The sequence below is a fragment of the Rosa chinensis genome, chromosome 4 (genome assembly GCF_002994745.2).
Source record: "Rosa chinensis cultivar Old Blush chromosome 4, RchiOBHm-V2, whole genome shotgun sequence".
Classification (NCBI taxonomy): Eukaryota; Viridiplantae; Streptophyta; class Magnoliopsida; order Rosales; family Rosaceae; genus Rosa; species Rosa chinensis.
Window position 1 is genome coordinate 34,141,317 of NC_037091.1, and position 27,561 is coordinate 34,168,877.

At 36.3% G+C, this 27,561-nt stretch overlaps 3 protein-coding genes and 1 long non-coding RNA gene across 11 annotated transcripts; 3 read left to right on the forward strand and 1 right to left on the reverse strand.

Annotated features, from left to right (window-relative positions):
* Positions 1-674: 674 nt before the first annotated feature.
* LOC112197418 (eukaryotic translation initiation factor 3 subunit H) lies at positions 675-8,397 on the forward strand. Of its 3 annotated transcripts, XM_040518269.1 has the most exons (14): positions 675-828; positions 923-1,002; positions 1,135-1,251; positions 1,333-1,436; positions 3,089-3,118; positions 3,717-3,783; positions 4,471-4,604; positions 4,690-4,738; positions 5,305-5,376; positions 5,461-5,562; positions 5,640-5,707; positions 6,444-6,596; positions 7,162-7,256; positions 7,775-8,397. In XM_040518269.1, exons 1-13 carry the CDS (start codon positions 816-818, stop codon positions 7,217-7,219), a joined length of 1,047 nt encoding a protein of 348 aa, XP_040374203.1. In that variant the 5' UTR covers positions 675-815; the 3' UTR covers positions 7,220-7,256; positions 7,775-8,397. The 3 variants fall into 3 exon arrangements, with proteins under 3 accessions (XP_040374203.1, XP_024193840.1, XP_024193841.1); XM_024338072.2 differs by lacking the exon at positions 7,775-8,397 and having other exon boundaries at positions 7,162-7,465; XM_024338073.2 differs by lacking the exons at positions 3,089-3,118; positions 7,775-8,397 and having other exon boundaries at positions 676-828; positions 7,162-7,465.
* Positions 8,398-10,552: 2,155 nt separating this feature from the next.
* Positions 10,553-12,640, forward strand: LOC112197420. Of its 2 annotated transcripts, none has more exons than XR_002935668.2 (3): positions 10,553-10,682; positions 11,503-11,891; positions 12,222-12,640. It is a non-coding gene; the product is annotated as an uncharacterized LOC112197420 (long non-coding RNA). The 2 variants fall into 2 exon arrangements; XR_002935667.2 differs by lacking the exon at positions 10,553-10,682 and adding an exon at positions 10,779-10,911.
* A 142-nt stretch (positions 12,641-12,782) lies between these two features.
* Positions 12,783-15,093, reverse strand: LOC112197419. Of its 3 annotated transcripts, XM_024338075.2 has the most exons (9): positions 14,984-15,093; positions 14,801-14,897; positions 14,462-14,704; positions 14,252-14,360; positions 14,002-14,047; positions 13,616-13,701; positions 13,388-13,446; positions 13,180-13,309; positions 12,783-13,058 (listed from the first exon to the last, which is right to left on the reverse strand). In XM_024338075.2, exons 2-8 carry the CDS (start codon positions 14,881-14,883, stop codon positions 13,204-13,206), a joined length of 732 nt encoding a protein of 243 aa, XP_024193843.1. In that variant the 5' UTR covers positions 14,884-14,897; positions 14,984-15,093; the 3' UTR covers positions 12,783-13,058; positions 13,180-13,203. The 3 variants fall into 3 exon arrangements, with proteins under 3 accessions (XP_024193843.1, XP_024193842.1, XP_024193844.1); XM_024338074.2 differs by lacking the exon at positions 14,984-15,093 and having other exon boundaries at positions 14,801-14,974; XM_024338076.2 differs by lacking the exon at positions 14,984-15,093 and having other exon boundaries at positions 14,462-14,700; positions 14,801-14,904.
* Positions 15,094-15,618: 525 nt separating this feature from the next.
* LOC112196193 (RNA polymerase II subunit 5-mediating protein homolog) lies at positions 15,619-21,778 on the forward strand. 3 transcript variants are annotated; one of them, XM_040517671.1, is made up of 12 exons: positions 15,619-15,728; positions 15,804-16,084; positions 16,187-16,246; positions 16,314-16,481; positions 16,968-17,025; positions 18,136-18,362; positions 18,500-18,577; positions 19,566-19,593; positions 20,619-20,731; positions 21,278-21,319; positions 21,400-21,477; positions 21,559-21,778. In XM_040517671.1, the coding sequence occupies exons 2-12, from the start codon at positions 15,887-15,889 to the stop codon at positions 21,613-21,615; spliced, it is 1,107 nt and encodes a 368-aa protein (XP_040373605.1). In that variant the 5' UTR covers positions 15,619-15,728; positions 15,804-15,886; the 3' UTR covers positions 21,616-21,778. The 3 variants fall into 3 exon arrangements, with proteins under 3 accessions (XP_040373605.1, XP_040373606.1, XP_024192268.1); XM_040517672.1 differs by having other exon boundaries at positions 15,706-15,728; positions 15,810-16,084; XM_024336500.2 differs by lacking the exon at positions 15,619-15,728 and having other exon boundaries at positions 15,749-16,084.
* The last annotated feature ends 5,783 nt before the right edge of the window (positions 21,779-27,561 follow it).

Here is a 27,561-nt window from a genome sequence, read left to right on the forward strand (position 1 = left end):
ACGGTTGAGATTGTCTCTGATGGAGGTGGTGGCCCGAAGCAGGAGGTGGGGCGCTGGAGCAGCCATGGTACAGAGAGATAGAGAGAGACCGAAGCCGGAGGTGGTGCGCGGCAGAGTGAGAGTCTGAGAGGAAAGAGTTATCATAGGGGGCGAAACTGTCACTAGAGGTTAGATTGGGTAAATGAGGTTAAAAAACTCTTGCTGGAGTAAGTGGACAATTTTTAGTCTAAAATTAGGTAAGTGGTCACGGTCTCTTAAAAATAAGATCAGGGTCCATTTAATGACCCATGCAACCCATTGAATTCACAAAGAAATGAAAACTGATGGAAAAACTCTCACCGGTCATAATTGGGAAATGGATGCATGAGGCGCGTTCTAGTTTTCTCGCGTTATATTTTAAAATCTACACTATTTTTACTTAGACTTAAAGTGCTTATTACCATAGCGTGTGATTCGAGTTCTTCAGTTTCCGATATTCCTACCCACCCCCAATCGTAAGGCGCATATATATATCTCATAACTTAGAGCTCCAAATAGACTTTATTTTTTCTTTTTCTTTTTGAAAAGAAAAAAATTTCAGAAATTCACTCTCCAACTATAGTTTTTTGTTGTTGGAGCCTTGGAGGTAGTTTGGAGTTTGGACTGGACCTGACATTTAATAGGCCCTAAGAGTGCAAAAAGGCCCAATGTCTCATTCCGTCGAGAACTAGGGTTTTAGGTGTCTCAACATTCACCTACCCAGCTTCCGACTCCATCATCTCCCTCCTACTTCTCTCTCTCTCTCTCTCTCTCTCTCTCTCCGAGACTCCAAAATCATGGCGGCGAACAGTGCGTACTGAACCCCTTCTCTCTATTTCTACCTCTAAATTTCAATTCTATTAGTTTGCGATGCTTATATAAATTTGTTGTGTATTTTGTACAGCAATGGTTAGATCCTTTCTTCAGGTTGCTGCTACAGAAGAGGTTGCTCCCCCTCTCAGAGTTGTTCAGATCGAAGGACTGGTAATTCCATTTGCTTTCTATATAGGATTTGATTTCCTCTTACATGATGGAAAGAGAAACTAAGCTCGGATTAATTGACCTGAGATTTTCATTCCGATTGGTTGCTTTTGAACCTTTGTTCCCTCAAAACAGGTTATCTTGAAGATAATCAAGCACTGCAAGGAGTTTGCACCGGCTCTGGTCACAGGCCAACTTCTTGGCTTGGATGTTGGCAGTGTTCTTGAAGTCACTAATTGTTTCCCGTTCCCGGTAAAGCTTTCTATTCTGTTTTGCGGTTATCCGGATGCTTTTTTCCGTCCTTTGTCGGTATTAATTGATAGTGCATTGCAGATTAGGGAGGAGGATGAAGAGATTGAAGCTGATGGTGCCAATTACCAGCTTGAGATGATGAGATGTTTGAGAGAGGTGAATGTTGACAATAACACTGTTGGATGGTAAGTTTTGATTTGTTGATTAATTTTTTTTCTTCTCTTTATGACGAATTGTAAGCATGCTAAAACATGTCAAGTTATGAATCACTTGTTTTTTTTGCCCATCTGTTTCATCTTATTGCTTGGATATGTATCAATTTGAAAACTCTCCCTCCCTCATACACAACCCTGAGCCCATGGAATGTCATTTACTATATTGTGAGTTGATCGAGTAGGCTCAGTACAGTCATCAGTTATCTCCTCACCTCCATAACTTATCAGCTCATCTGTTTAGACTACATTGGAGTCAGGATTTAGGATTCTAATCTCACTCTGCGGAATAAAGTTTTTTGAAATCATTGGGATTTAATGTTCCCATTGGAAATGGAAGAACTAGGATACCCCAAGACAAATAATGGATTCAGAAAGCTCACAGTTTTCCTTCGGGTTCAGTTTTCGTCATCGTGGGAAAGTCATAGCCAGATTAACCTATGCTTATAAAACTTGGGTATGGAAGGCTGTACCATTCCTCATCCTTGATTCCAAGAAAAACAAATGTCAGTAAGGAATTCAGCCGAGCAATTCATACTTTTGAAATTAGTGGAGTGTCTTGCACTATTTCTGTATAATTGTTCTTATCTTTTAAGTATAAACCATGTTCATATGTCCAGAAGTAGGGACGGAGCCACATAGGGGACTAGTGGGTCTCGTGATCCACTAGAGTTTTTTAGTATAAATATATATAAGGTTCTCTACAATTAAGTAAAGTTACTCTAGTGTAGTGGCTGTTTGATTGAACTAATACCAACATGGTCATGGGTTCAATGCTTCTTGTTGTAACCTTTGTGGGTCTAAGTTTTTTTCTTTCTTTTCTAGTCTGAACATATGTGTTTATTTATATAATATTATATATTACGTATGTGAGAGTACCACTATTATTGTTCTATTTTTGAGTTATATAAGTTAATATAGTTATTGATTTAGACAATTTACAAGATGTATTTCATTTTAGTTTTTTTTTTTCTTTTTTCTTTTTTATTAAGTTTTGATATTCCGTGAGTGCCCCACCTTAAATCGAAATCTGGCTCCGCCACTGCTGGCCAGAAGGAATGTTATGTGACTACATCCATTTGTTTATTGATTCACACCTTAAAGGTAACATAAATTATGAATTATATTAAGCATTTGGTAGGAGTGAGATCAAAATTTTGAAAATTGGGAGGGGAATGGATATGTGAGAAGCAATACTATACAGGAGAGACCTGTTATAGATATCTGATGCATGATTGTTAAGGGGTTAGCTATGTGTTAAAGAGAGCTAAGATTTGGATTAGACAGATTGAATTAAACAGATATAGGGACAGTTGGTCTAGCACTGGAAACTGATGAAGTTTGTTTCTGAACTTTTTAAAAACTGAGAAAATTGGGTAGATGAAAATTTTAAACACAGGTTCTTTTGTATTGTATTAGTTCCTGTTTGAAAATTTAGAGATGATCCTGTTAGCATCACTTTTCCTTCGCTTCCCAAATGCGCATGACTGAATCTGCATCTGTATATATACTGCCCGGATATACAATATTATGTAGGGAGCTCTTCGAGTGCTGTTAGTCATGCGTTGAAAGGGTAGATACTGCTGAAAATATTCCATTTTCTAACTCTTGGAAATACTTTTCAGGTACCAATCCGCAGTTTGTTTTAAACACAGGTTGGATAGATGAAAATTTTAAACACTATTGTATTTGTTCCTGTTTGAAAATTTAGAGCTGATTCTGTTATCACTTTTTCTTTGCTCCACACATATGCATGACTGAATCCACATCTGTATATATACTGACCAGATATACAATATAATTTAGGGAGCTCTTTGAGTGCTGTTAGTCAAGCGTTAAAAGGGTAGATACTGCTGAAAATATTCCGAATCCACATCTGTATATATACTGCTCAGATATACAATATAATGTAGGGAGCTCTTTGAGTGCTGTTAGTCAAGTGTTAAAAGGGTAGATACTGCTGAAAATATTCCAATTTTGTACCAATCCACAGTTTGTTTTAAACACAGGTTGGATGGATGAAAATTTTAAACACTATTGTATTTGTTCCTGTTTGAAAATTTAGAGCTGATCCTGTTATCATCACTTTTTCTTTGCTCCACACATACGCATGACTGAATCCACATCTGTATATATACTGCCCAGATATACAATATGATGTAGGGAGCTCTTTGAGTGCTGTTAGTCAAGGGTTAAAAGGGTAGATACTGCTGAAAATATTCCAATTTTGTAACTCTTGGAAATCCTTTTCAGGTACCAATCCACATTGTTGGGTTCTTTTCAAACGGTGGAGTTGATTGAGACATTCATGAACTACCAGGTAATTATTTTCAAATTGCTGTTCTAGTTATATGTTATTTTATGAACATTAACATGAAACTTTTGGGTCATATCGTATACCTCTACTTTATTCGTATTGTTTTCTGTAATTCAAGAAGCTCTATTTTGTCCATCCAAATAGTTTTTGTTATCAAGTACAAAGAGACAGGAATAAGTTGAGTTTTCTTAGAAAAGATGCTGCAAAAATCTGAGTTGCTTAGCAGTCTGCCTACAATTTGCTTTTGCTGTTATATATCATGATCCATCTTCTCTCAGAAAAATAGAGAGTTTGCCATTGCCATATCACATCAAGAACTTGTTACCGAAGACTAAAACCAAATAAATGCTTAAAATTACTGTAGTCACGGATGTAACTAGTCCATTTGTATGGAAGTCAATTACAAGGTTGAACAATTTTGATATCCGAAAAAATCATGAGGAACACTTGTTTTTAGTCTGAAAAGAGTTCATTTTATTTTATTTTTTATTTGTTTGTAATTGTTACTGATGATGCCATTGGATTCCAGATATTAGCTAAAAGTTCTACTCCATGATTTTAGTTGAAGTGGTACTGCATTAGATTCATATCTTATGAGTTATCATTTTTACTTCTGCATTTTTATTTTATTTCTCTTACAGACATGGTTGCTGTGCCTCTTATGTATGCTTTTATTGATATTCTTTGCAGGAAAATATTAGACGGTGTGTGTGCATCATTTATGATCCATTGAAATCCAATCAGGGAGTCTTAGCACTGAAGGCATTGAAACTTTCTGATTCATTCATGGAGCTCTACCGCAGTAACAATTTTACAGGGGAGAAGTATGAGAATTTTCTGTTCTGATGTTATTGTGTACAGTTATAATATTGGATGCAAATTCATTTGTTATTTTTTTTGGTGCAATAGGTTGAGGGAGAAAAACCTTTCATGGGTGGATATCTTTGAGGAAATACCTGTAAGTTCTATATCTATGGAGTAGCATAATACAGTCTATACTTGTTATTTTGTAATGGCCTTTTCATCTTGTATCATTATTTTTTCTCCTTTTTCATTCTTTCTCATGTTTTGCTCTCTACATCATTCCTTTTTATTATTACCCATAGTTAACCAATGATTTATTGTATACATAGATGCTAGAGAAAATAAATCATAATGAATTTGTTGATAGTGATACTATTCAGCTGTTCAAAAATGAGTGTCAGATGTTGCAAACTGTAATTCTTTCAAGTAACTTAAGATAGGATATCCCTTTGAAAAAAAAAAAAAAAAACCTGTTCCGGGGCCCTGAAAATGTTTACTATGACAGAATTTTAAAGGGTCGTCAAGATATTTTATTGACTGTTAGTTATATGTTCTTCAATCCCTCCTAAAAATAGTTATATGTTCTTCAATGAAAATTCTTAACTACCCATCATTTCCGGTAGCATGTGGTGACTTTTTTGGAGCCTCTTTTTTCTTTTTGGGTTTTGCTTGATGTTTGTCTGAGGGTTTGTAAATGTTTATTTTGCTTGAACTTGACAGATCAAAGTTTCAAACTCTGCACTTATTAGTGCATTTATGACGGAGTTGGAAGCTGATACACCTGTTATCCAGGTTTATATGTGATCCTTTTATTGGAAATTCTACATGATTTTCAGATTATTTGTGTACTTATTTTATCAAGTGTTGCTGTTTCAGTGTGATTATGATCGTCTGCAATTATCAACTAGTCCATTTCTAGAGAGGAATATGGAATTTCTTATTGAGTGCATGGACGATTTGTCAATGGAACAGCAGAAGGTATATTTTCTCTTGACCTGAATGTTGGTTGCGTTAAGATTGGTGTTTTTCCTATCTTGATGAATATCCTCTTTCAGTTCCAATACTATTACAGAAACGTGTCACGCCAGCAAGCCCAACAGCAAGCATGGCTTCAAAAGAGAAGGTAAGACATTGCATTCAGAATAAATTCACGGTATTATGGTTTTGGGATTCTCTCATTTGGGTTCTTACATGTGAATTAGCATTTGCAATTTCTTTTGTAGATGCTTGTTTAGAGCCATTGTGCATGCATATATAAAAGTGACGTGAATATTGATCATTTTATGATCTTATTTGGATAACAGTGCATGCATTTATGGTAGTTTTGACTCAAGAGGGGTTCATACGTGGAGCTATGACCATTATAATTTGATTTGACCAGACTTTGCATATAGTTTTTGTCTGCAAAATTTATTTTAACCAATAGATATGACGTATTGTTAATCAGAAAGTTGACGAAGTGATTATAATTAAACTAACTACCATGTTTGATTCATACATTCAGGAATTTTGATGTTTAAATTAAAGTGCTCAAGTGCGGGTGATTATAAAATGGTGACAAGTTGAAATGTTCAGTCTATTTCATTTTCAGTTTCAGTTTCCTTTATTGTGCCATTAGTTACTGGCTAAGTAGTTTTATGCTCATGAAGCTTAAGGTCACCTGGCGTTGCTTATGCATTTGAGGTGACTGGCCTACTTAACAGATACTAAAATTCTTTTAGAGGAAGATTGTCTGCATCAGAAACTTGTAATATTTGGATCAAGATTAGGCAGGATTTGTTTGTTAAGCAACTTACCTCTGGTTATCGCTTTTCCTATTGTATTTGTACTAGAAATTTACTTTTTAAGTTGTTTTGTAGGACTGAGAACATGGGTCGGAAGGCTGCCGGAGAAGAACTGCTTCCTGAAGAGGATCCTTCAAACCCCATTTTCAAGCCACTCCCCGAGCCTTCACGGTTGGACAGCTTTCTGATAACAAATCAAATCTCAAACTACTGCAACCAAATTAATGGGTATGTTTCAAATGATAGGCCAGCAGATGCTATCTTGCATTATTATTATTATTATTTTTTATCTATCTGAATATTTTACTTTGGAAGCACATCTTGGAAGAGACACCTGTATATATTATTTGCATGGGCTCGTGATCGCACAATAGTTCTACTGATCTGTATGACTTTGTCAACTCTTCAGACAAAAATAGTGTTTAGAACTATAGAACTAATGATATGTTTGAGCCTGTCTTCTTTTTGTTGCCATGAAAGTGTGTTGATAGCAAGTTTGAGCTCTTTTCACACCCTTCATTATTCGAACAACTTCTGTGATTTTTTGGCCAAGGAACCCAAAAAAAAAAAAAATTTGCAGCTTTAGTTATTTGAAATATTTTACCATTGTTTAGTTTTATGATGTCATTAGAATACTGTTAGATCTTAAGTCTGCTTTCCCTGTCTCTGTTTAACTGTGGTATGAACAATTATTCCTTGGAAGTGGTGGTCATGGTTTATGGTGTTTAATCAATGAAATCTTTGATTTTACTGATGTCATTTTTATGTATTGTATTGGAAAAAAAAATTACAGGGTTGCCGGACAGAGCTTCAGCAGATTATATTTGACGAAGGCTTTGCATGAGAACTGATGTAATGCTGGAACATGAGATCTTTCATGTGTTTGCGGTGCGGAGAAATACTTGTCCTCTTCATGTGCTTTTTGTCTTAATTTCAATTTTTCCAATTTGTCAAATTTTGAGCAAATATTATATACAACTTCAAAGGCAAATTGGGATGTAAAATTCTAACGAGGGACGCATGCCAAAAGAACAGTTCTATTCTCATTCTTCACCTATAGTTGCACTTCAAATATTCTATATATTCTGGTTTTGAAATCTCTTGTTCATTTGACAAGTAGAAGTCCGGTATAAAATGACTAGTGCATCATGTTTGGCTGAAAGGTGAAGAATTCCTTTTGAAATGGATTCTACAATCGTTACTGCCCGTTAGATAAAAAAAAAAAAAAGCTGTGAGAAGCATCACGATGTAGCTTTCAGTGAATTCCCAGCTCTAATTGCCAAACTTTAAATCTTCTTTGCTCTTTTTAACCTCTCTGATACCAAGTAACTGTAGTAAATCACTTTTTGTTCACCAATACCGCATCACGTCTGTGAAATCTCAGATTTTCTAAATGATTTTGGCAGGAAGAAGTAGAGACGGTAATAATTCTATCACTGCCTGATTTGGTTACGCACAAACTCGGGCCAATTATGGAAGGATTTGATTCGGGTAACCAGTCGACGACCTGATGGCTTCTTTTTCTGGCCACCCTATAGAGCACTAGTGGCAAACGCTTCATATCGGCGGTGTGAAGTGGTATACGCTGTCGGTCCTCTTTGGTCGAAACCATCAGCGGCGGTGGCAAAACGAAGCCCAAAAGCTTCTTTGATTCTCTAAACGGATTTTTCAATTTCGGCCATGTCATGGTGTCATATTAACTGGAGACTCCGCTTTATGAGTTTATGGTGTTGGTTTCTTAAGATGAGCTTTGATGAGGGAGAATCGAAGCTCCAAAAGCTTCTGGGTTTTCCGGTCGATGATGAATAAGGTATCAAACATCATCCTCTTGTCAAGCTCTACATGGTTGTATGCCTTTTTTTTTTTTTTTTTTTTTTGAGAATAACATGGTTTGTACACTTGTATGCTTGTTTTAGTGGAATTTTGGAGAATTGGAGTTTGGGTTTTGTTCTGGCACATTCTTGACTTCGGTTTGTATCTTGAGCTTGTATTAACTATTAACTATGCTTGAATTGACAAAACCTTTGTATGTAGTGAGCAATATAGTATGGCTACTATGCTTTATGTGTAGTTTGATTTGTTTGTCAGTTAAGCCTTGATGATGAAATTGTATTGAGTTTGGTAAAAAACCCTAGTACAGGTTATGAGTGGTCGCGTTGTGAAGCCGTTGATTATTGTGTAGTTACTGTTGGTTTTGTTTTGGTGGGCATGTATGTCAATTGGTTCAATTGTCGAAGCCGTAAAGCTTAGGAAGCTTAAATTATCACTTGGAATGTAGTTGGAACTCGAAGGTAGAATCGAATGGAACCCAGAATTGGATTTGTTATGTTCACTATTCGAGTTGTGTAGGTGTAGCAATTTGGATTTTATATTTTGGTGATGACTATTGAATCAATTGGTTGCATTGCTGACCTGGAGGACTTGGAATAACATTTGGAAAGTAAGTCGGAAATGGAGAATTATGGTGACTTGATTTGAATAAAGTGTATGACAGTCGTTTGGTTAATATTCTATCGAAGGTTCGATAGATTTTGACAAGCGGGTTAATTATCAGAATCTAATTATTCATAATATGTTGTGTTTCTCAGGGTTTTCCCATATTTTTTTCCATTAAGGACACCAATTTTTCCGAATCCTGGTTCTTTTCACACCAATTTTTCCGAATCCTGGTTCTTTTCTTAAATTACATTTTTGGAGTTGTTGACTTGTTCTAGTCCTGCCAAGGTAATTGAACTGTTTCTGAGTTTGAAGTTTTTGATGAGTAATGAGTTTTTTATGTGTTCGTATGGAATGTGATTCAACACTGTAGACATTTATATTTTGATGAACAAAAATAAAACGACACAATAAAGCCTCGGGAACAACCTCATTCTAGCTGATCCAGATGAAACGCTGGGGACACAGAGATGGGGAGGCAACAAACCAAACATAATATCATTAATTCCATGATGCCCAAGATTAGCAAGTTTGTTAGCTAGAAAGTTGGCTTCTCTAAACACATGTCTAAAACGGATGAACTGAAAATTCTGAGTCAAGAGCTTAATATCTACTGCCAATTGTCTGATTCTCCAAGGAATAACACATTTTCCAAGAATACAATCAATGAGAAGTTTGGAGTCTCCCTCAACCCATTATTTAGAGTGATTGTAAAAAGCAGCCGAGCTTAACCCATCTCTAGGAGCTGTTGCTTCAGCAACCAGAACATGAGCTTGACCATTCATTTGAAGCAGCCATAATAGGATTACCTTCTGCATTTCTAATAACAAAGCCAATAGTATTAGCCAAACCATTTCAAACAGAACCATCAAAATTAAACTTCAACTGCTATTGTCAGGAGGATTCCATTTAAGATTTAGAAAACTTAGGTTTACGGTAGCTAGGATTGGCCTGGCAGTAGCTAGTTCCCAAACAAGCAGCCCCAAAAAAGATTTGAGTATGGAAAAAAACTAGCTGCTTAAAGACCAATATGTTTCTACAGTTCCAAATAGACCAAGTAATTAAGAGTATTTGAGATATAGTATACTATATCTAGGATATGAAGTATTAAAGAGATAATTTAACCAGGCTATGAAGTAACGATTCTAGGATAAAGGAGTAGGGCATTGATAAGATAGATTCCAAAATTGCAGAAGAATACTGCATAAAAATGTGATCAATAGATTCAATCTGAGAACTACAATGAGGAGAAATTGACCGATTATATAAAGAAATTCTATCCCTAGTTCTAACTCTATTCCTAAATAACATCCAATAGAAATCTTTTTATTTAGGGCGAATCTTTAACTTCCATATTTTATTAAGAAGAGGAGCTTGAGAATGAGAAGACAATTTTTGAGCCTGAAGTTAGGTGATACCTTTAATGGTAAACATACCAAAAGGTCCCCAAACTAAATCATCCTGTAAATCATTCAAAGGAATAAAGGATAGCAGTAATTTTTTGAACAATATCAATAGGAAGCAAATTAAGTAAATCTTCGATCTTTTCCAAGAGAGATTTTGAATGAAGTTCGCCACTGACAATGACCAATCTAAATTAGTCCTGTCATATTCAGGAATAAGAAAGGACAGAAAGGAAACACTGTCACGCCGTTCTGAGATGATGTTGCGCATCAGCTAGCTGTTTTTTGAAGAAGATAATGCGTTATTTCATATATAGAAAACAATTGAATACAAAGGAATCTAATGTAAAAAATTAATACAAGAATACACATATTTCGCTGGCATATATGGGCCCTAAATATCTCCTAATGGGCTGAGCTTAGGCCAGTAGTTTTGTGCAGCGCATACGAGTGCACCAGTTTGCCTCATACGAAGGTAAGCAAATCCCGCTCACGTTTTTCGCTTAAAACAATCTCGTTAGGGTTTCGTTTCCCTCTCGTTGCGACCACTCTCCAATACCACCAGATCAGAACCCATCAACAACATAGTTTCCATTGCACTTTCCAATTTTTCATGTCTCTTATTCTCGTCAGCTGCTACTCCGATCTCTTGCTACTGGAAGTCTGATAATTGTCTCGCACTCTCGGTAGTTTGTGTTTCTATGGTGATTATCATGTCCAGGCCGAACCCTACGTTTGTCTGCATATTTTGTTTCTTCTTCTTTGGCTGTCCTCATTTTATGCAATAGCCTATGTGCTTGGAACATCAACTATACTGAATCTGAAAACTTGTCTTTTCGGTCCACCAGTTTATGACATTGCTACTTGCATAATTGATTCACTAATACTTAAAACTCCCATTCAATTGACAAGCATTTGCCACGATTGAAAATCATTACTTTGTCAACATACGCTTCTTTCCTCAGAAGCCTCCCTGTTAGATAACATCGAACAAGATAAGGATATCGAAACTACAATGGTATAGGTATTTATATTTTATTTGAATGGAAACATTTAACATTTTAACATTTTTAGACTATGAGTGTGATAGTAGCACGATGATGTATTGTAGTTGCTATGCTTTTGTTGTCTTTTGTTGAAAGTGGTAGTTGCAGGTTATTCAATACATCTATCTGATTGTGCAATACAGGTGGTGAATTTATACTGAATCAGTGAATTTATACTGAACCAGTGTTCAAATTGTTATGGATTCATTACTTTGTTGTGGTATTGAGATTGCGATTTCGTTATTCTAGGTGATTGAGCAATTAAAGAGTAGCAAGATATGTACAACGGAATAGGGTTACAGACTCCGAGAGGGTCTGGAACCAATGGCAATATCCAGACGAACAAGTTCTTCATCAGGTCCAAGACTGGCAAGGTTGCTGAAAACTCCAGAGGGTTTGAGGGAGACCAGGGCATGGCTGGCGTCACAAAGAAGGCCAACAGAGACATCCTTGAGCATGATCGCAAGCGCCAGATTGAGCTCAAGCTTGTGGTGCTGGAGGAGAATCTGAGCGATCAGGGATTCACGGAGGCTGAGATTGGTGAGAGAAGGTGGCCGAGGCTCGGAGGACTCTGGAAGCTGCTGCCGCGTCTGAGGAAATAGGTGGAACCACTGCTATTGTTCTTGGAGAGATAAGAAGTAATAACACTCCTTTTTGTAGCTGAATAATTTTTTTTTTTTTTTTTTTTTGAGGGATCACAAGCAAACTTCATACTTTCATAGCACTAGGTGCATCACATCAGCAAACTATTACAAGTATTATGACGTTCCCATTCAAACATCCAACACAAATTTTATTTAGTAGAAATGTGTGTGGTCATGTCATTATCAGTTGCATTTGTAGTGTCTGAGGGTCAGCCCTGAGTCTTCTTTTCCTCGTATGAATGTTTGATCCTTTGCTGCTCATCTATTTCTGAACTAAATGTCCTATTATCACCGTATAACATTCATTCACTGAATGTATTGCAGGTTACATGGCCTCAAAGCTTTCTAAACTGAATCAAATCGTGTACTGTTGAGAGCTTCACTTTGTGCCACTGGTGACGGAGATGGAGTTGTGGATGATTGTATCGTTGGCATATTAAATCCTACTGTTTTTCTTGGGTCTGTATGAGATTTTGTAATACATTTATAATCACATTGTGTTGGGTACGGTGGTCTTTTAATATTTTTATTGGCCATCTGATCTAGACCTGGAATGCTGTTATCTATCTTGTTATTTTGTATGAAGAATCTGAAATCGAGTGTTCTTTGCCTCATTAGCAGGATGCAATGGTATCTATAGTATCATGGTACTGCTATTTCTTGAACTGCCTTGATAACTAAAATTTGTAGGACTAACTGATGAATCACAGACGTTGGAGATTACGTATTAGTTTGTCTTGTTATGAGATTTTAGAGGAGAATTTTCTTCTGTCTGGATTTATTGGAGTGATTTAATATTTAAAAGTCTTTCTTTGTTTTTTTTTTGGTCAAAACATTCGAAAGTCACAGGGGTCAATTAAGTTGAGCCTAGTTGGAGATTGCATAGAGAGAGGAAAATTGAAAAATTTACGTTGGAACCCAGAATGTGGTTTTACATACAAATTCTCAACTTCAACACATTGATACTAACATAATCCTAGGAAGATTCTAGGGTAGTCTACTGTTCCTTAACTCTTTGGGTTGAGTTCAGTTGAATGAGGCTCAAGGCTAATCGAAGCGGGAACTTACAAGAAAACCAACACGTGAAGCAATGCGAATCAGAGATAAATTGGCTAGAGTAATGCCACCGCTGTGTCTTTTTTGGTTTTACCAATGGCCATCCTGTTAAACGAAACAAAGAATACAAACCGCGCCAAGCAGAGAACCACCAGTACTATCAGAAGTCATTTCAGAAGGTTTTAGACATAGAAACCACCAGTAAGACGGCTAGAAGTTTACTTACTTAACAATGCAGAAATGGACCATTTCATGGAAGATCATCTTCTGATTGCTTATGAACCCATTTGTCATAATCTTGTAGGAGTTGCTGCAGAAGCAGTGGGACCAGCCTATCCAGTAATGCTTGCATCATTCTGTATAATCACAGTTCCAAGGTTTAAGTAGGGCTCTGGCCATTGTAAATACTACAATTTAGAGAGTGAATCACTTACAAGTTTCCCGGACGCTCAACAGCTGATACCGGCATCATAGTAAAAGGGCGCGTATAGATCTGCACATAACATGTGGTGTTGAAACATATTTCCAAAAGCTTAAGTTGTTCGAGAATGGACTAACAATGTGCATCAAGCTAACAAAAGTGGCATACTGATGCTAAAGGTTTTTGAGCAGGAAGAAGAGAAAAAAAAAAAAAAAAGGTCGTTTAGGGGAAGATTGACAACCTCGAGGGTGAGATTTAACTTCACATCAACTTCCAAAAATGATTCAGAGTCGTCTGTCCCCCACGACATGTGATTTGTCATCAATGCTGTAAATAGAAACCATACTCAATACTTGGCATAACCGTAATACATAAGGGCCTTGCAGCAAGCATTATATCTGAAATCCCAGAGATATATAGCCATGGTGAAAACTTGACTTGTCACTGTGAATTTTGGTAGGAAACAACAGCAGGCTCTCAACAATCAATGAGCATTTGATAAACTCACAAGCTTTAATTTAGGGAGTTGAATCTGATGAGGACAAGGAAAGGAAACAAAAACTTCAATTTCCAAGGACAACTACACTCTTCTAAAAGTTACAAGAATCTCACCAAATTTTTATTCACCTGAAAAACGGCTGTTTTGGCGTTCCACAGATTCTGAACCCTCAAACTGCAAACCATATTGGTAAAGTTTTAAGCAAATAAATTAACTTGAACTTGAATTTTTTGAATGAGCTTATGTCAACACTCAAAAGCCACCAAATGCACTCATATATGACTAAGTGAGCAACCCAAACATCCATATTTCAATAGTAGGGGTCCAGTTTGATATGTCAATGAATACTCATGGGGGATGTAAAACACAGTCACACACCTTGCAAGAGAGCATCTCAACCATACAATCCTCATTGGTTGGGTTCACTCTTAAATCCACCACAGGGGCTGCTTCAAAATTCAAAAGTTTAAGCTTTGGCAAAGTGCACCTGCACAAACATAGAACTAATTTTGATGATTCGAGAATAGAATGCCACATCAAAAGTTCACAATTTTGCAAAAGAAACAATATTTAAGGAAAAGGACGGACCTGTAAGTATCAGTGCTAAGGGGTTCAAAATTTTCCAGTGCTCTAGTATTGAGCATGGCTTCAGTTCCTGATGGGTGGCTTAGAAACTCTCTAATGTGAAAATTCTTGCGCCCTAAGCTACCATCAAAACTTGGCAGCTTAATTCTTTCCTTCTTTGCAGCACACAAATTTGCTTTCTTTGCATTTGATTCAGAACCCAAGTTAGCTGCTTTAGCTAACACCCTTATCACTTCAACTTTCTTCCTAAAACAAATCATAATTAAACACTTGGCCAATAATAGGACTTGTCATTTAAATAGCAATTGCACCAAAAAAAATTGAGGAAAAATAAAAAGAAACCTGGTATTGAAGATTGGAGTAGCAGGGGATGGGAATGAAGTAAAGCCATGTAGTTGTTCATGCCACTTGATACTTAGTGGCATGATTATAATCTTTGCTGCAAATATGGTATTGTAAGAATAAAGCTTGTATGAAGATCTAATTGATAACTGGGAAAACACAGAAAGGGAAAATAAAATTCACCAGAATTTGGTTCTTTAAAAGTTCCTTCTTTTTTCAGCTATGCAGTTCTGTGTGAAATATTACGCAAATGCCATTGGGTTGGCAGGGGACCATTCAGATTTTTAGATAAGGTAAGGGTTGGATCATGAAAAGGCCTTGACAAGTCAGCTCTCACAGTCTCAACTATGTACTAATAATGCATGCATATACTACAAGAGTTGCTACAAATCAGCTCTTGGTTGTCGAGCATAAATTCTTTGGTCAGTAACTGATCAGGTGAATACCACTGCTCTAATATATATCCAACAAAAATTGCGGTTTTTCTATTGTGCATCGCTGCACAATGCAGCGTGAAACTGTTCATCACATGCATCACACGTGAAATGTAAAAAAACTGGAGAGACGTGCTGGATTTTGATCAAGCGGCTATGAATCGATTACCGACTGAACCCTTATCCAGGAAACCAACCGTACGGCAGAGTGATGTGAAGCGTGCGAGTTGGATGGACAAATATTGAAAGGGAGACGTAGCAGAATGTTCAATAAAGATTATGAAGCCAATAATCAACAAACAAGTGGGATCGATTTAATATTGAGAAAATTTCAGCACACGTCCTCAAACTATGCTGCCAAAGCCAATTTGATATCCGAACTTTCAAAAGTGTCAATGTGATATCCAAAGACCTATTTTAATATCAACGTGATACTTCCGTCCAAAATCTCAAACAACGGCAGTCTGTTTGCTGACGTGATAACACTAAGTTTGGTTAGTTGAATGACTGTTCTTTTATCCAAACACTAATGTTCTTCAGTACTTGATTGTTTTCAATTTCTCTCAAAGCTGTAGCACCCAGTGTCACAGACTCACAGAGCATCAAGCTTTTATCGAACGGTGCATTTTGGACTCCCACCGCCTCCGCGACCATGAAAGGCAAGGGGACGGTGACGCCTCTCTCCTCCATCTTCTCAGTGGAAGACACACAGAAAGCAGCGAAGCGCGTGCAGGACACGATCGCCCAAAAGGACCTCGAGCTCGACCACCTCCGTGGCTTCGCCGCCGACAACACAGACCTCATTAACCTCGTGTCCCGACTCCCCGAACACCTCCACCACGACATTATGGTAAGCCGCCCCCCACCTCACCCAATCAATCCCCATATATATATTTTTTTCGGGAATTTGAATTTGAATTTGAAGTAACCAATTTCTGTTATATAATTGTAGGTTCCATTTGGGAAGGCAGCATTTTTCCCAGGGCGTTTGGTGCACACCAATGAGTTTATGGTGAGGCTATTTAGGGTTTAGGGTTTATCAATGCCAATTGGATGCTATAATTTTTCTTTGCTGCCAGGTTCTACTGGGAGAAAGTTACTACGCCGAAAGGACCTCGAAGCAAACAGTAGATATTTTGAACAGGAGAGGGAAGGTGTTGGAGTCCCAAGTCGATTCACTTAAGGCCATGGTTCAGGATCTCAAAGCTGAGGCTTCCTTTTTCAATGCTACTTGCGCCGAAGCGGTGGTAAGACCCTTAATTTTGACTCCTTTTGGTTCATATACTGTTTAAGCAGATTTAATTTGTTTATGGATTTCGTTCATGTCAAGTTATTTGCTCCCCGACAGACTCTAGTTGTGTATATGGTTTTGTTTTTCAATCAGGATTCTATTAGAACCATGAACTAGTCATGGATTACATCCTAAAGTAATCTGAACTAGTTGTTGACGAAGGTCTCTTCAGTTTTGTAATTATATTATTTTCACACTAAGAGAGGAGAAAGTTTCAAGTACTTGCATCTTCACAACATGTGAAAGCATATAAATTAATTTAATGTGTATTAAGGAAATTCTTAATTCAATATTTAGGGGTTCTTCAACGCTTCTGTTTGGTCTGATTTGTTGGGGTTTTAGATATTTGGTTAAAAATTTTGCTTCCATAAAACATCATCTTATTACGTAGGTTTATTTCTGTATATTTGAACTTGATATTGCTGTAAAACTTGTAAAACAGGAGGGCCTTGTAGAGATAATGGAAGATTATGAGGAGGAAAGTTCTTCTGATAGAGAATGTGAGGCATCTTTCTTTTCCTCAGTAAGTTGGATTTTACTGTTAAATTTGCGTAGCCAGTTTCTTACTTTCTGTTCTAGACAACATAGTTTACATTGTGGACCTCCCCTTTTCGGCATGTAATTTAATGGACAGAACCATTGATTTCTTTGTTACCTCTGCAAGAGTTATTCTCATTTTAGTTTTATCCGATGGAATATATTTGTCTGCCCTGTTTGGATCACTAAATGGTTTTTGGTTTGGCTAATTTTTTAAAGTAGTGATCCTTGCAATGAACTTAAAAAATGAACTATTTTTGAGAATGGAATCAAATAAGTAGTTGCTGGAAAGAGGGAGGTCTGCAAATTGCCGTCTTAGAATTGGCTTATATCTGCGTATATGAGAGACCAACTAGCTTCCATTCTTTTTCTAGTCAGCTTGGTTTAAACTACCTTTATACACATGGCTTCAAGATAAATTATGCAATTTAATGGGAATATGAAAACTTGAAAAGAGTCCACTTTTAGTTATTCGAATTGATATATACCTCATGTTGTTTTTGGGACCGCCATACTTTCTCACCAAGTACCAAATCATGTGTCTGGAGATCCCAAACTAAAGTCGTTGATCTTTGCTGTTTATATTGTCAATTTCACATATACATATGAATTCTTTAATATTTATTTTTGAAATTACTTGATTCACAATGAATAGAATTAATTTTTAATGGACTAATTTGAGACCAACTTAGGATCTAAATAACAGAAATACGTAAGTGATCCCTGCTTTGAAGTCTTTATATTTCTTGTGGCATTGATTGGGCTTCTGTTTGAATATAAAAGACTTATTCTCGCATGTGGTCTGGGATTCAAACTCCCTCATGGTACCTACCTAGCTATTTTCTAGAGAATTCTGTCATAAATTGAGCTCCTTTTGTATATCAATCCTCTGTTTACTACTAATACTTTGATTTCCCTCAATTGCAACAACTCATGAGCATTTTTGTTGGACACACACACACACACCCAGTGAATATGGTGTTTCATCTAAATCTGTCGTTATTTCTCTTGGTTTACGCTCTTTTGTTCTATGTTGCTCCAATTCAAATTGAAAGTGGGATCAATTGTTTCAGGTGCATTCAAGCAAGATTCTCCTAATAATTCTGGAGCTGTAATTGCAAAACCTGCTGATGAAGATGAAGAATTTGCTCGTATGATGGCCAGGATGGATGAACTTGAGAAAGAAGAACGTGAAGCTGAAAGTCAGATGACACAAAGTGATGAGGATGAGCAAGTTCAGCATGGTTTGCATCAGCTTTCTGATCAGAAATCTCTCCATGGGAATCTCAAAATTTCGGAGGTAATGTGTTAGCTTTTTAGGCATTTCTTGAGGTGTTAAAGAAATGATTAAAGACGCTTTTGGATTTGTAATGGACAATTACAATTCCAAGCCAAGAAAGGGTTAGTGCTCAATTTCAATCACTGGTCAAATTGCAGTACCAGTCAAGGAAACCTCCAGAGCAGACAAAAGATGGAGTTGCTTGTAATGAAGATAGTTTTACTGATGTGCCAAGTGTAAGTGACGTCATCTTACTGTTTACTTTCTTCATCTTCCAGTTTATTAATTTTTTTTTAATCCGGAGAAAGCATATGGAGCGAGTGTTGAAAATCTTTTTCAAAAAATGTATGGTCAGTTGGTCACTCTTTTTTGAAATCATATCATTTCATCCTCATGAGCTATTTCAACTCTTTCTCTAACTATAAAGTATAAACAGTGTTCTTAGAAAATAAATTTTAAATGTTAAGTATAAATACAAAAAATGAATAACGAAAAGGCTTATATGACTGGATGAAGCTTGATAGACATTGTAATGAGATAGAATTGTTGAAATATATGAAATTGATAGTATCAGGAAAAGAGAGTAATTTAGCTATATAGTATCACCATGTTATATTATATATGAGTTGCCTTGTGGAAAGAAGTCTTTTCATTTTTTTCAATCTGCATATAATCGTATATACTTGAAGCTTCTCCCCCCCGCCCCAAAGAAAAAAAGAGTTATCTTGATGTCTTAGATGCTATGTTTTACCTTTATTTTATCAATCCAATTGCTCTTTTGATTTTGAAAAAAAAAAAAAAAAAAAAAAATCTCTTTATCAATATACTGCCTTCTTCTACACATTTATCTGTACCCCATAAAGGGGAATAGCTAATAGTTAGGACTCATAAGAAATTTCTAATCCACTCATTGGAAAAGCTTTTCCCGCATTAAGCAGTAATATATTTTTAACATCTAATTAGGTGGGGTAATCATTCAAAAATGGCTTTACATACTTTGAGATTTCTTTTTTAGTTTAAAAATGCTAACGTAAATCTTTTATCGGGCTAATTGGAGATACCAGCCAAATGGATAACGGTTTACAAAATGATAATTTATAGGATAAATTATTGAAAGCATTCCGTAAAATGTTTCAGATATTGTTGGTCTCTTTAGAAGACAGATTTATTTATTCGTATATTTCCCTTCATTCAATCATATTTTGGTTAAATTTGAATATGCAGTGTTCGGGTCTGGAATCTATATCTGACGGTTAGTTCTAAAATCTCTCTCTCTCTCTCTCTCTCTCTCTCTCTCTCTCTTTCATACACACAAGTATTATTTTGGTTGTCAGTACACCATGCTGTCGATGAGGGCCTTGCATGTTTTACTTGTTGGATTGCATTGGCCTTACACAAAAGATTGCAATAACATGCTGTAGATGCTGGCTTATTTGTATCATTGTAGCTTTGAACATGCTATTTTGTATGCTAAATAGGCAAAGACTTCTTTTTTTTTCCTCAAATTTATTAAAACAAGTATTTAGTGCCTCGGAGCTTTCCTTAGGAGAATATAGAATATGGCTTCATATTTTTACGTTTCTTTCCCCCTGTTCTCTCAATCAGGCATAGAATAAGCCCTTTCTCCATTGTCATTTGTTTATCTAATTTTTTTATATCAACTCTTAAACATCACTTGATACTGTTGAGAATATATACATCTCACATGGGAAAAATGGGACCTTGCCTATGGGTTTATAAGGGTTTGGGCCACTCTATCCATTGCCAATTGGTTTTGGATGTGAACCCCAGATTACTTTATCATGGTATCAGAGCGGGTTACCCACGTGTGCATGCCTAACGGCCACACGGGCTCCACGTCACCCAAAAGTTGTCCACGTGTATGGCTTGAAAATTCGCCACACGTGCGGGGGCGTGTTGAGAATATATACATCTCACATGGGAAAAATGGGACCTTGCATATGGGAAAAATGGGACCTTGCCTATGGGTTTATAAGGGTTTGGGCCACTCCATCCATTGCCAATTGGTTTTGGATGTGAATCCCAGATTACTTTATCAGATACATCCATAGCCAATGCATCTTATTTTTTTCCTTTCCTTTTTCAGCTGTATACCCGAGGCTTCCTATGATTTTATGTTTTGATAGGACAAGCTGCTGTGGTGTATTATTTTTAAGATTCTGCTATGAAGAGATATATTCCCCAATTATTTTAATGCCATCTCAACTTCAGTTTACTGTTTATTTTTATTTTTTATTTTTTTGGTGTCTTACTCAGATAAAGTATCACATGAAAATATATTGGGCTGTGATGTAAAAAGTGTTGCTGAGAAAGATTTGGCGTCTCCAGTAGTTGAGAATGTTCAGACTGTGCCTTTATCAAGAAGTCAGGTATATAATGCTTCTCTTACATTCTCCATCAATTTTCCTGCTTTTCACGGTCTTGGCAGTTGGCATGCTTTCTTGCCAACATAGCAGCAAAGTGAATAGCCAACTCCTCTTGGTGCCTACATGCTGCATATAGTGGGAAACTGGGAATAGGCTTCCACAAAAAACAATTATTTAAAAAAGATAATAAGGAACAACTAAAACAGGATGGTACAATGCAGTGGAAAATATTTCTGCAGAAGATTATAAACTACACAAAAGAACACCAGCTAAACACTAAACTTTTTCCACTGTCTACATTAGCAGCTTAAAGTCGCCACAGCTCCACAAATCCTAGCCTATTTTAGCTCAATATTTGTTATATTTACAATAATACTTTTGGCTTCACTCAATTTTAACTAGGCATGAGTGATTTATGGACTTATGCTTGTGGAATTTATAGAGTTCCACTGCAAACTATGAGTGACTTCTCTATGTGGCCATGGCACTCAATTGTCACTTACTAACTCGCACTTAAATCTTGCTTATAGTTATCCTTTGGTTTTACAGGTTTCTCTTGAAAGTTCAAAACCAAAATTTGACCGGGAGAAAGTATGTAATTCAAAGCCTTTTAAATGACTTGCTAAATTATTGTTTCAGTTGGTACTAAATTTCCTGCTCCACATATGTAGGCTTTTACAGGTTCTATTGTTGAGCACACTGATAATCTTCAGATAAAATCAAGGGAAAGAACTACGGCTACATCACAGGTAGATTTGATGTTACTTTAATATACTTATTAAGATTTTGGTTTTGGTGCCCTCTTTTTGATTAAGTAATGATGCGTGCAGTCCTCTGCTTATCAAGTTTCAAAGCCGGTTTCAAGATTCAAGATGCAGAGAAAGTAGTTGCCTATAATATTAGAGATGTAATTGTGGAAGTGGCCACAATTCAAGGGTCATTTTGAATCCAACTGTAACATAGATACGAGGTTAAATAGTTTACCTTTGTTGAAAATGATATAGATTCATCCTTTTAGTTTATATATACCAATGAAATGTTTGCAGTTGACCGGTGGTGGTTTATATAGTTAAGAAGCCTATGAATTTTGTTGGGCTTTCTTTGAAGGGAAAAAATAACGAAGTTTTAAAATTGGCATTTTGGCTTCTCAACTTTGTATTTCAACATTCATTTTGGTACCCAAGTCAACACCGTTTAAGTTTGCGGTTAAGTTCCAAGGTTAAGTTTGCAAAATGTCAAGGTACCATACAAATAAACAAAACTCTCAAACAAGAACTAGCCTTCAACATGGGATCCAGGTGATTTGTCCTCGGACAACTAGATTCAAGTTTATATGATTAAATTGGGAAAGATTTTTGACTGTGTTCGGAGTTTACTTTGATTATGTCAGGTTACTAGTTACTTAGAACTTTACTTTAGGATAATATCATGTTATTTTATGGTTTTAAATGACTTAAAATTGAGCTTTGGTGTGGAATTGGTATGGTTGTGATTGTGATTCCTTTTAATGTGTGCAGTTTCGTATAGTATAACTAAGGTGGTGATAACCAAAGTGGTGATTATGAGTAATACTTCTTATTGGTATGATGCTATTGATGATTTCGATAAGCTTTATAGTAATTCATTTTTTATTTAGTGTTTAAAATAGATTGTTGAGTGATGTGATGTTATATGTTATTTAAGCATTTTCATTTCCACGTAATCTCCTGAACTAAATCATACGCAGGGATTACCATTTTTCTGTATTGTTTTAATTACATATAATCTTCTGAACTAAATCATACGTACAGATTATCATTTTGTTTTGTCTTCATGTAATCACCTGAACTAAATCATATGCAGGGGTTACTATTTTGTGCGATTTTTTTAATTTCATTATTTTGGTTTTCTAATTTGTTGCTGGAGATTACTCATACAAGCTGTCAAAGGCTTACCAGGTTTGTTGTTGCAACTCGGTGCACTATTCAATAGTGTAAGGGTTGATCCTGTAAGTCAGGAAAATCGTGGCTGAGGTAGAAATCATGCGGTCGTAACTGTAGGTGTTCAGAAGCAAATTTTGTTGTTTGACTTTATCTAGACTTCCGTTTCGTAGGAAGCTCTGAGGGAGCGTTACTTATTAATTTGTTATAGCAACTTAATTCTTAAATTATGTGAAATGTAATATGTGACTCTAAAGAACGAGTCTATATTGACACTATAGGTTCTAGACATTATCATGTACTTGTTTTTAAGAAGAAAATGTTACAGGTATTTAGTGTTGATGCCTGAACCATCACACCTTGTATATTTGTATTTGTTTTTAGTTATTAATTGTGCTTGAAAATCGGGGTGTGACAGATTGAAGGCTTGTTTGGAGCTTGTAGAGCTGAAGCCGACTGTTATACGAGGAAATGCGTCTGAGATTATCACCCTCACCAACGGATGTGGGTGCCCAAATCAAATTTTTTAATTAGTAAATTGTGGGCAAAAGGCCGAGAAGGAAAGAAAAAAAATTGTTTTATTATCTCGTAATAAAGGTTTATTGGGGGTAATAAGGGTTTATTGCCCCAATAAAAGGTTTTGAATTGACGCAATCTTCTCATTTTCTTCATCAATCAAAGTTTTATTTACTTTCCCCCACCCCCTAATAATCAATTATTGCCCCCCAATAAAGATTTATTGGGGGGCAATAAATCTCTCCGGCAACCTATGAGATCTCCGACGACCTCTTTGGGGACATTCGAAGAGGTTTCGTAAATTTTTATTGTCCCCAATAAACTTTTATTCCAATAAACCTTTATTGGGGGAATAAAAGTTTATTGGGGGCAATAAAAGTTTATTTGTGTGGGGGGGGGGGGGGGTAAATAAACCTCTCCAGCGACCTATAAGATCGTCAACGACATCTTTGGGGACATTCGGCGAGGTCTTCATAGAAGTCCGGTGACGGGTGACTGGAATCCGGTGACCGGAATAAGTCTCATATGACTTCTCTCTCTCTCTTTTTTTTTTTTTTTTTTTTTTTTTTTTTTTTTAAAAAAAACCCCACCCCATTCCCACCCTTGATGGGGCTCGAACTCTTGACCTCTTATATATGAGACCAGAGCCTTACCACCCCACCAAACACACACACCCTCTCTCTCTCTCTCTCTCTAATTAAAAGTCTTAGATAACTACCGTGTTTTGGATATCAAATCATTCCCTTGATTGTCTTACTTTATTCATAATCACATATACTGATGAACTTTTTCACCTAATGAACAAAATAAACAAGAAAATGCACCTATAAGATCGTCAACGACATCTTTGGGGACATTCGGCGAGGTCTTCATAGAAGTCCGGTGACGGGTGACTGGAATCCGGTGACCGGAATAAGTCTCATATGACTTCTCTCTCTCTCTTTTTTTTTTTTTTTTTTTTTTTTTTTAAAAAAAAAAAACCCCACCCCATTCCCACCCTTGATGGGGCTCGAACTCTTGACCTCTTATATATGAGACCAGAGCCTTACCACCCCACCAAACACACACACCCTCTCTCTCTCTCTCTCTAATTAAAAGTCTTAGATAACTACCGTGTTTTGGATATCAAATCATTCCCTTGATTGTCTTACTTTATTCATAATCACATATACTGATGAACTTTTTCACCTAATGAACAAAATAAACAAGAAAATGCACTAACAGTGATGAATCTTAATTGTGCTTTGTCATCATGATGAGAAAAAGGTAGAGAAGATATTGAAAATCAATCGGTTTTCATCGTGCTCTGTCAAAGAATTCATTTGACAAATCAAATTTTTTTTTTCTCTGCAGTAAATGAATTTTAAGAGGAAAACAATTAATCATCTTAATTGTATTCCAAATCGGAGTAGTAATCATTGATTTTAATTGTCACTTTTTTTTTCTTAAATGGGATTTTTATTATGTCTTTGATACATTTATTGACAAATTAATTTAAAGAAGAAGAAAAGAAAAAAAATAGATAATTATTAATTTTTTATGACTCATCTTAACCGTTAATAGTCATTAAATTGAACATCTTAATTATAAAATAGGTAGCCACAGATCCGCCCACATACAGGGGTTAATAACTGAAAATAAAGAAAAAAGACCGATTGAATTAGAAGGACAATGCCATGAATTTCAAATGTTCAGGAGTTTTGTCAAAACTAGTGAAAATTTCCCCTTTCTTCAGATATAGCAGCTGAAAGATTTACTGTTGAACAACCCGGGTCCTCAGCAGGTTTTACGGTTAATTAAAGCATAGGTTCACGGAAGCATCATGAGTTTGATACACTTTACTAGGGTACGTAAGCAATTATAAACATAACAAGATATTCGCACAACATCAAACTAAATCACTCAAGCAACTACCTTGGAGAATAACTTGGTCCAAGCTTCAGCTGACAACTGCTTCATACAGGTAACCTTTGATGTTGGAACTTTTCCATGCATGCATGTAAAACTAAATTACAAACAAGCTCACTCAATTACATGTTCAACTTCACCATCAGAAAATTAAACACATACCATTGACGTCCAAGGTTGAAGCCATCGTAGCAGCTGCAAGAACAAAAGAACAAGTCGAGGTTGAAGTCTTCTGCTATTCACCAACTGTAGCTTCTGAATGGGCAGAACACAATATGCTTGTAAAACCGGGGTGATAATAGGGACCCTAGCCTCTTATTTATACAAGTACTAGTCCTAAGAATCCTCCCATAAAGGTTTTCCTTAAGGATCTAGTATTGTACAATTGAAATCCTAATGCATCACAGTTTAGGACTTTCTTGTAGTCCAAATAATGGATTCCTAATCCAATGATAAATACACTATCACATTAGATATCTAGGTTGATTCTTTTCCAGATCCATGTTGTATTCGACTTAATGTATTTGATGGTTTCCTAGTTACTCTAGGATAACTAGTGATAATGTCCAGTTTAGTCTAACAATCTCCCACTTGGACTATCACTGGTTATCAAGGACAACCAAAAACTGAATAACAACAACTCGTTTACAACCAACTGAAGTGTGCACCAGAATAAGGAAAAGTTTCAAAATCCATTCAACATGGTCAAAACACAGTAGCTTATACAGAGCAAGGAAAAGCATACACTTTGATAAAAATGCAGCACTTCCAGACCACTAACATAACCTCCTGCATTTCACATATGCTATTAAAAACAAAATGATGCAGTATATGAACATTGTGTATTACCGGAAGATCATATACCTAAATGGTCCAACTGAATGTTTCAAAATGAAACTCAAGCATAACTGAAAACACTGATGGTCTCAATGCTTGTACTTTAACTAAAGGAACATGTTCACTTAAATTACAAGACCATCTGATATCAAGGTAAATCAAGAACACAAGACAAAATATTACAGAAAATTCAATAAAAGCTGCAGCAACACAAACTGAATGAAATACCTCGAGAATTTTATTGATAATCAAAATTCAATAATACATAAAGTTGTGATAATAACTGAACTAAAAATCACAACTACCAAAATTACAAGAACTCAGAAAATTACAAAACTTATAAAAATTTGCTCTTAACTAAATTAGGCTCCCACTGAACTCAAGATCCTAAACTAGGCAAAACACCAATGTTCTCAATATGTTTCTTGAAGGCAGCAACTGACAACGCCTTGGTGAAAGGATATGCAAGCTGAGAGTCTGTGCTTATACTCAATACTGAAATTTCACCATGTTTGAGGTCAATATGCTTTGAGTTATTTGACCTTTTACTGTTTTTACTGAAGAACACAGCTGCCTCATTGTCACAATGAATTACAAGAGCATCAGAAACTATATGACTTAAAATCCTAGTCTGCATCAAGAAATTTCTAATCCATAGCCCTTCACACATTCCTTCATATACTGCAATAAATTTTGCATGTATTGTAGATGTTGTCACTAAGGTTTGTTTCATAGTTTTCCAAGCAACAGCCCCTCCTGCAAGCATAAAAACATATCCACAAGTCGATTTCTTGGAATCAGGATAATTTCTTGCAAAGTCTGAGTCTGTGTATCCTACAAGCTTCAACTTTTCCACTTGTCTATACACAAGCATGTGGTTTTTAGTCCTCTGCAAGTACCTGAGTACTTTCTTTCCAGCTACCCTGTGTTCATGACCTGGATTAGATTGAAACCTGGAAGAATCCCAATTGCAAAAGACAAGTCAGGTCTAGTGCAGACCTGAGCATACATGAGGCTTCCAACAAGCCTTGCATATGGCTTGGACTCCATATCCACCTTTTCTACTTCATTCTTTGGACTTTGTTTCTTAGTGAGCTTATCTCCCTTAGACATTGGAACCTCCCCTCATGCACAAGTCTCCATGCCAAATCTTTTCAGTATTTTGGCAATATAGCTTTACTAGGATAAACCTAGCAGCCCTTGTGCTCTATCTCTTTTAATTTCTATTCCTAGTACATATGATGCCTCACCTAAATTTTTCATGCCAAAGTTTTTTGACAGAAAAGCTTTGGTTTCTTTAAGTACCAGAAATATGAATTGGTTTCCAGATGTTTTGAGATAAACACATTCATCCACTAAATTCTAAGTGAATCCAAAAGAAGAAATCACAGAGTCAAACTTTTTATACCACTGTCTAGAGGCCTGTTTTAAACCATAAATGGATTTTCTTAACTTGCAGACTAAGTCTTCTGTTCCTGGTTTTATAAACCCTTCAGGCTGCTTCATGTAAATAACCTCATCGAGTTCTCCATTTAGGAAGGTTGTCTTAACATCCATCTGGTGTAGCTCCATGTCATATTGTGCTACAAGTGCCATAATAATCCTAAAAGAATCTTTGGTTGAAACTGGGGAAAAGGTTTCAGTAAAATCAAT

Coding starts and splice junctions, on each gene's coding strand:
- LOC112197418 (XM_040518269.1), top strand. Junction 1,252..1,332: donor CTAATTGTTTCCCGTTCCCG/GTAAAGCTTTCT, acceptor AGTGCATTGCAG/ATTAGGGAGGAGGATGAAGA. Junction 5,563..5,639: donor TGTCAATGGAACAGCAGAAG/GTATATTTTCTC, acceptor ATCCTCTTTCAG/TTCCAATACTATTACAGAAA.
- LOC112197419 (XM_024338075.2), bottom strand. CDS start 14,883: ATGCCACTAAGTATCAAGTGGCATGAACAACTACATGGCTTTACTTCA. Junction 13,702..14,001: donor CCAAAACAGCCGTTTTTCAG/GTGAATAAAAAT, acceptor TTCTATTTACAG/CATTGATGACAAATCACATG. Junction 13,310..13,387: donor GTTGAGCGTCCGGGAAACTT/GTAAGTGATTCA, acceptor GTGATTATACAG/AATGATGCAAGCATTACTGG.
- LOC112196193 (XM_040517671.1), top strand. CDS start 15,887: ATGAAAGGCAAGGGGACGGTGACGCCTCTCTCCTCCATCTTCTCAGTG. Junction 17,026..18,135: donor AAGTTCTTCTGATAGAGAAT/GTGAGGCATCTT, acceptor CAATTGTTTCAG/GTGCATTCAAGCAAGATTCT. Junction 18,363..18,499: donor GGAATCTCAAAATTTCGGAG/GTAATGTGTTAG, acceptor GTCAAATTGCAG/TACCAGTCAAGGAAACCTCC.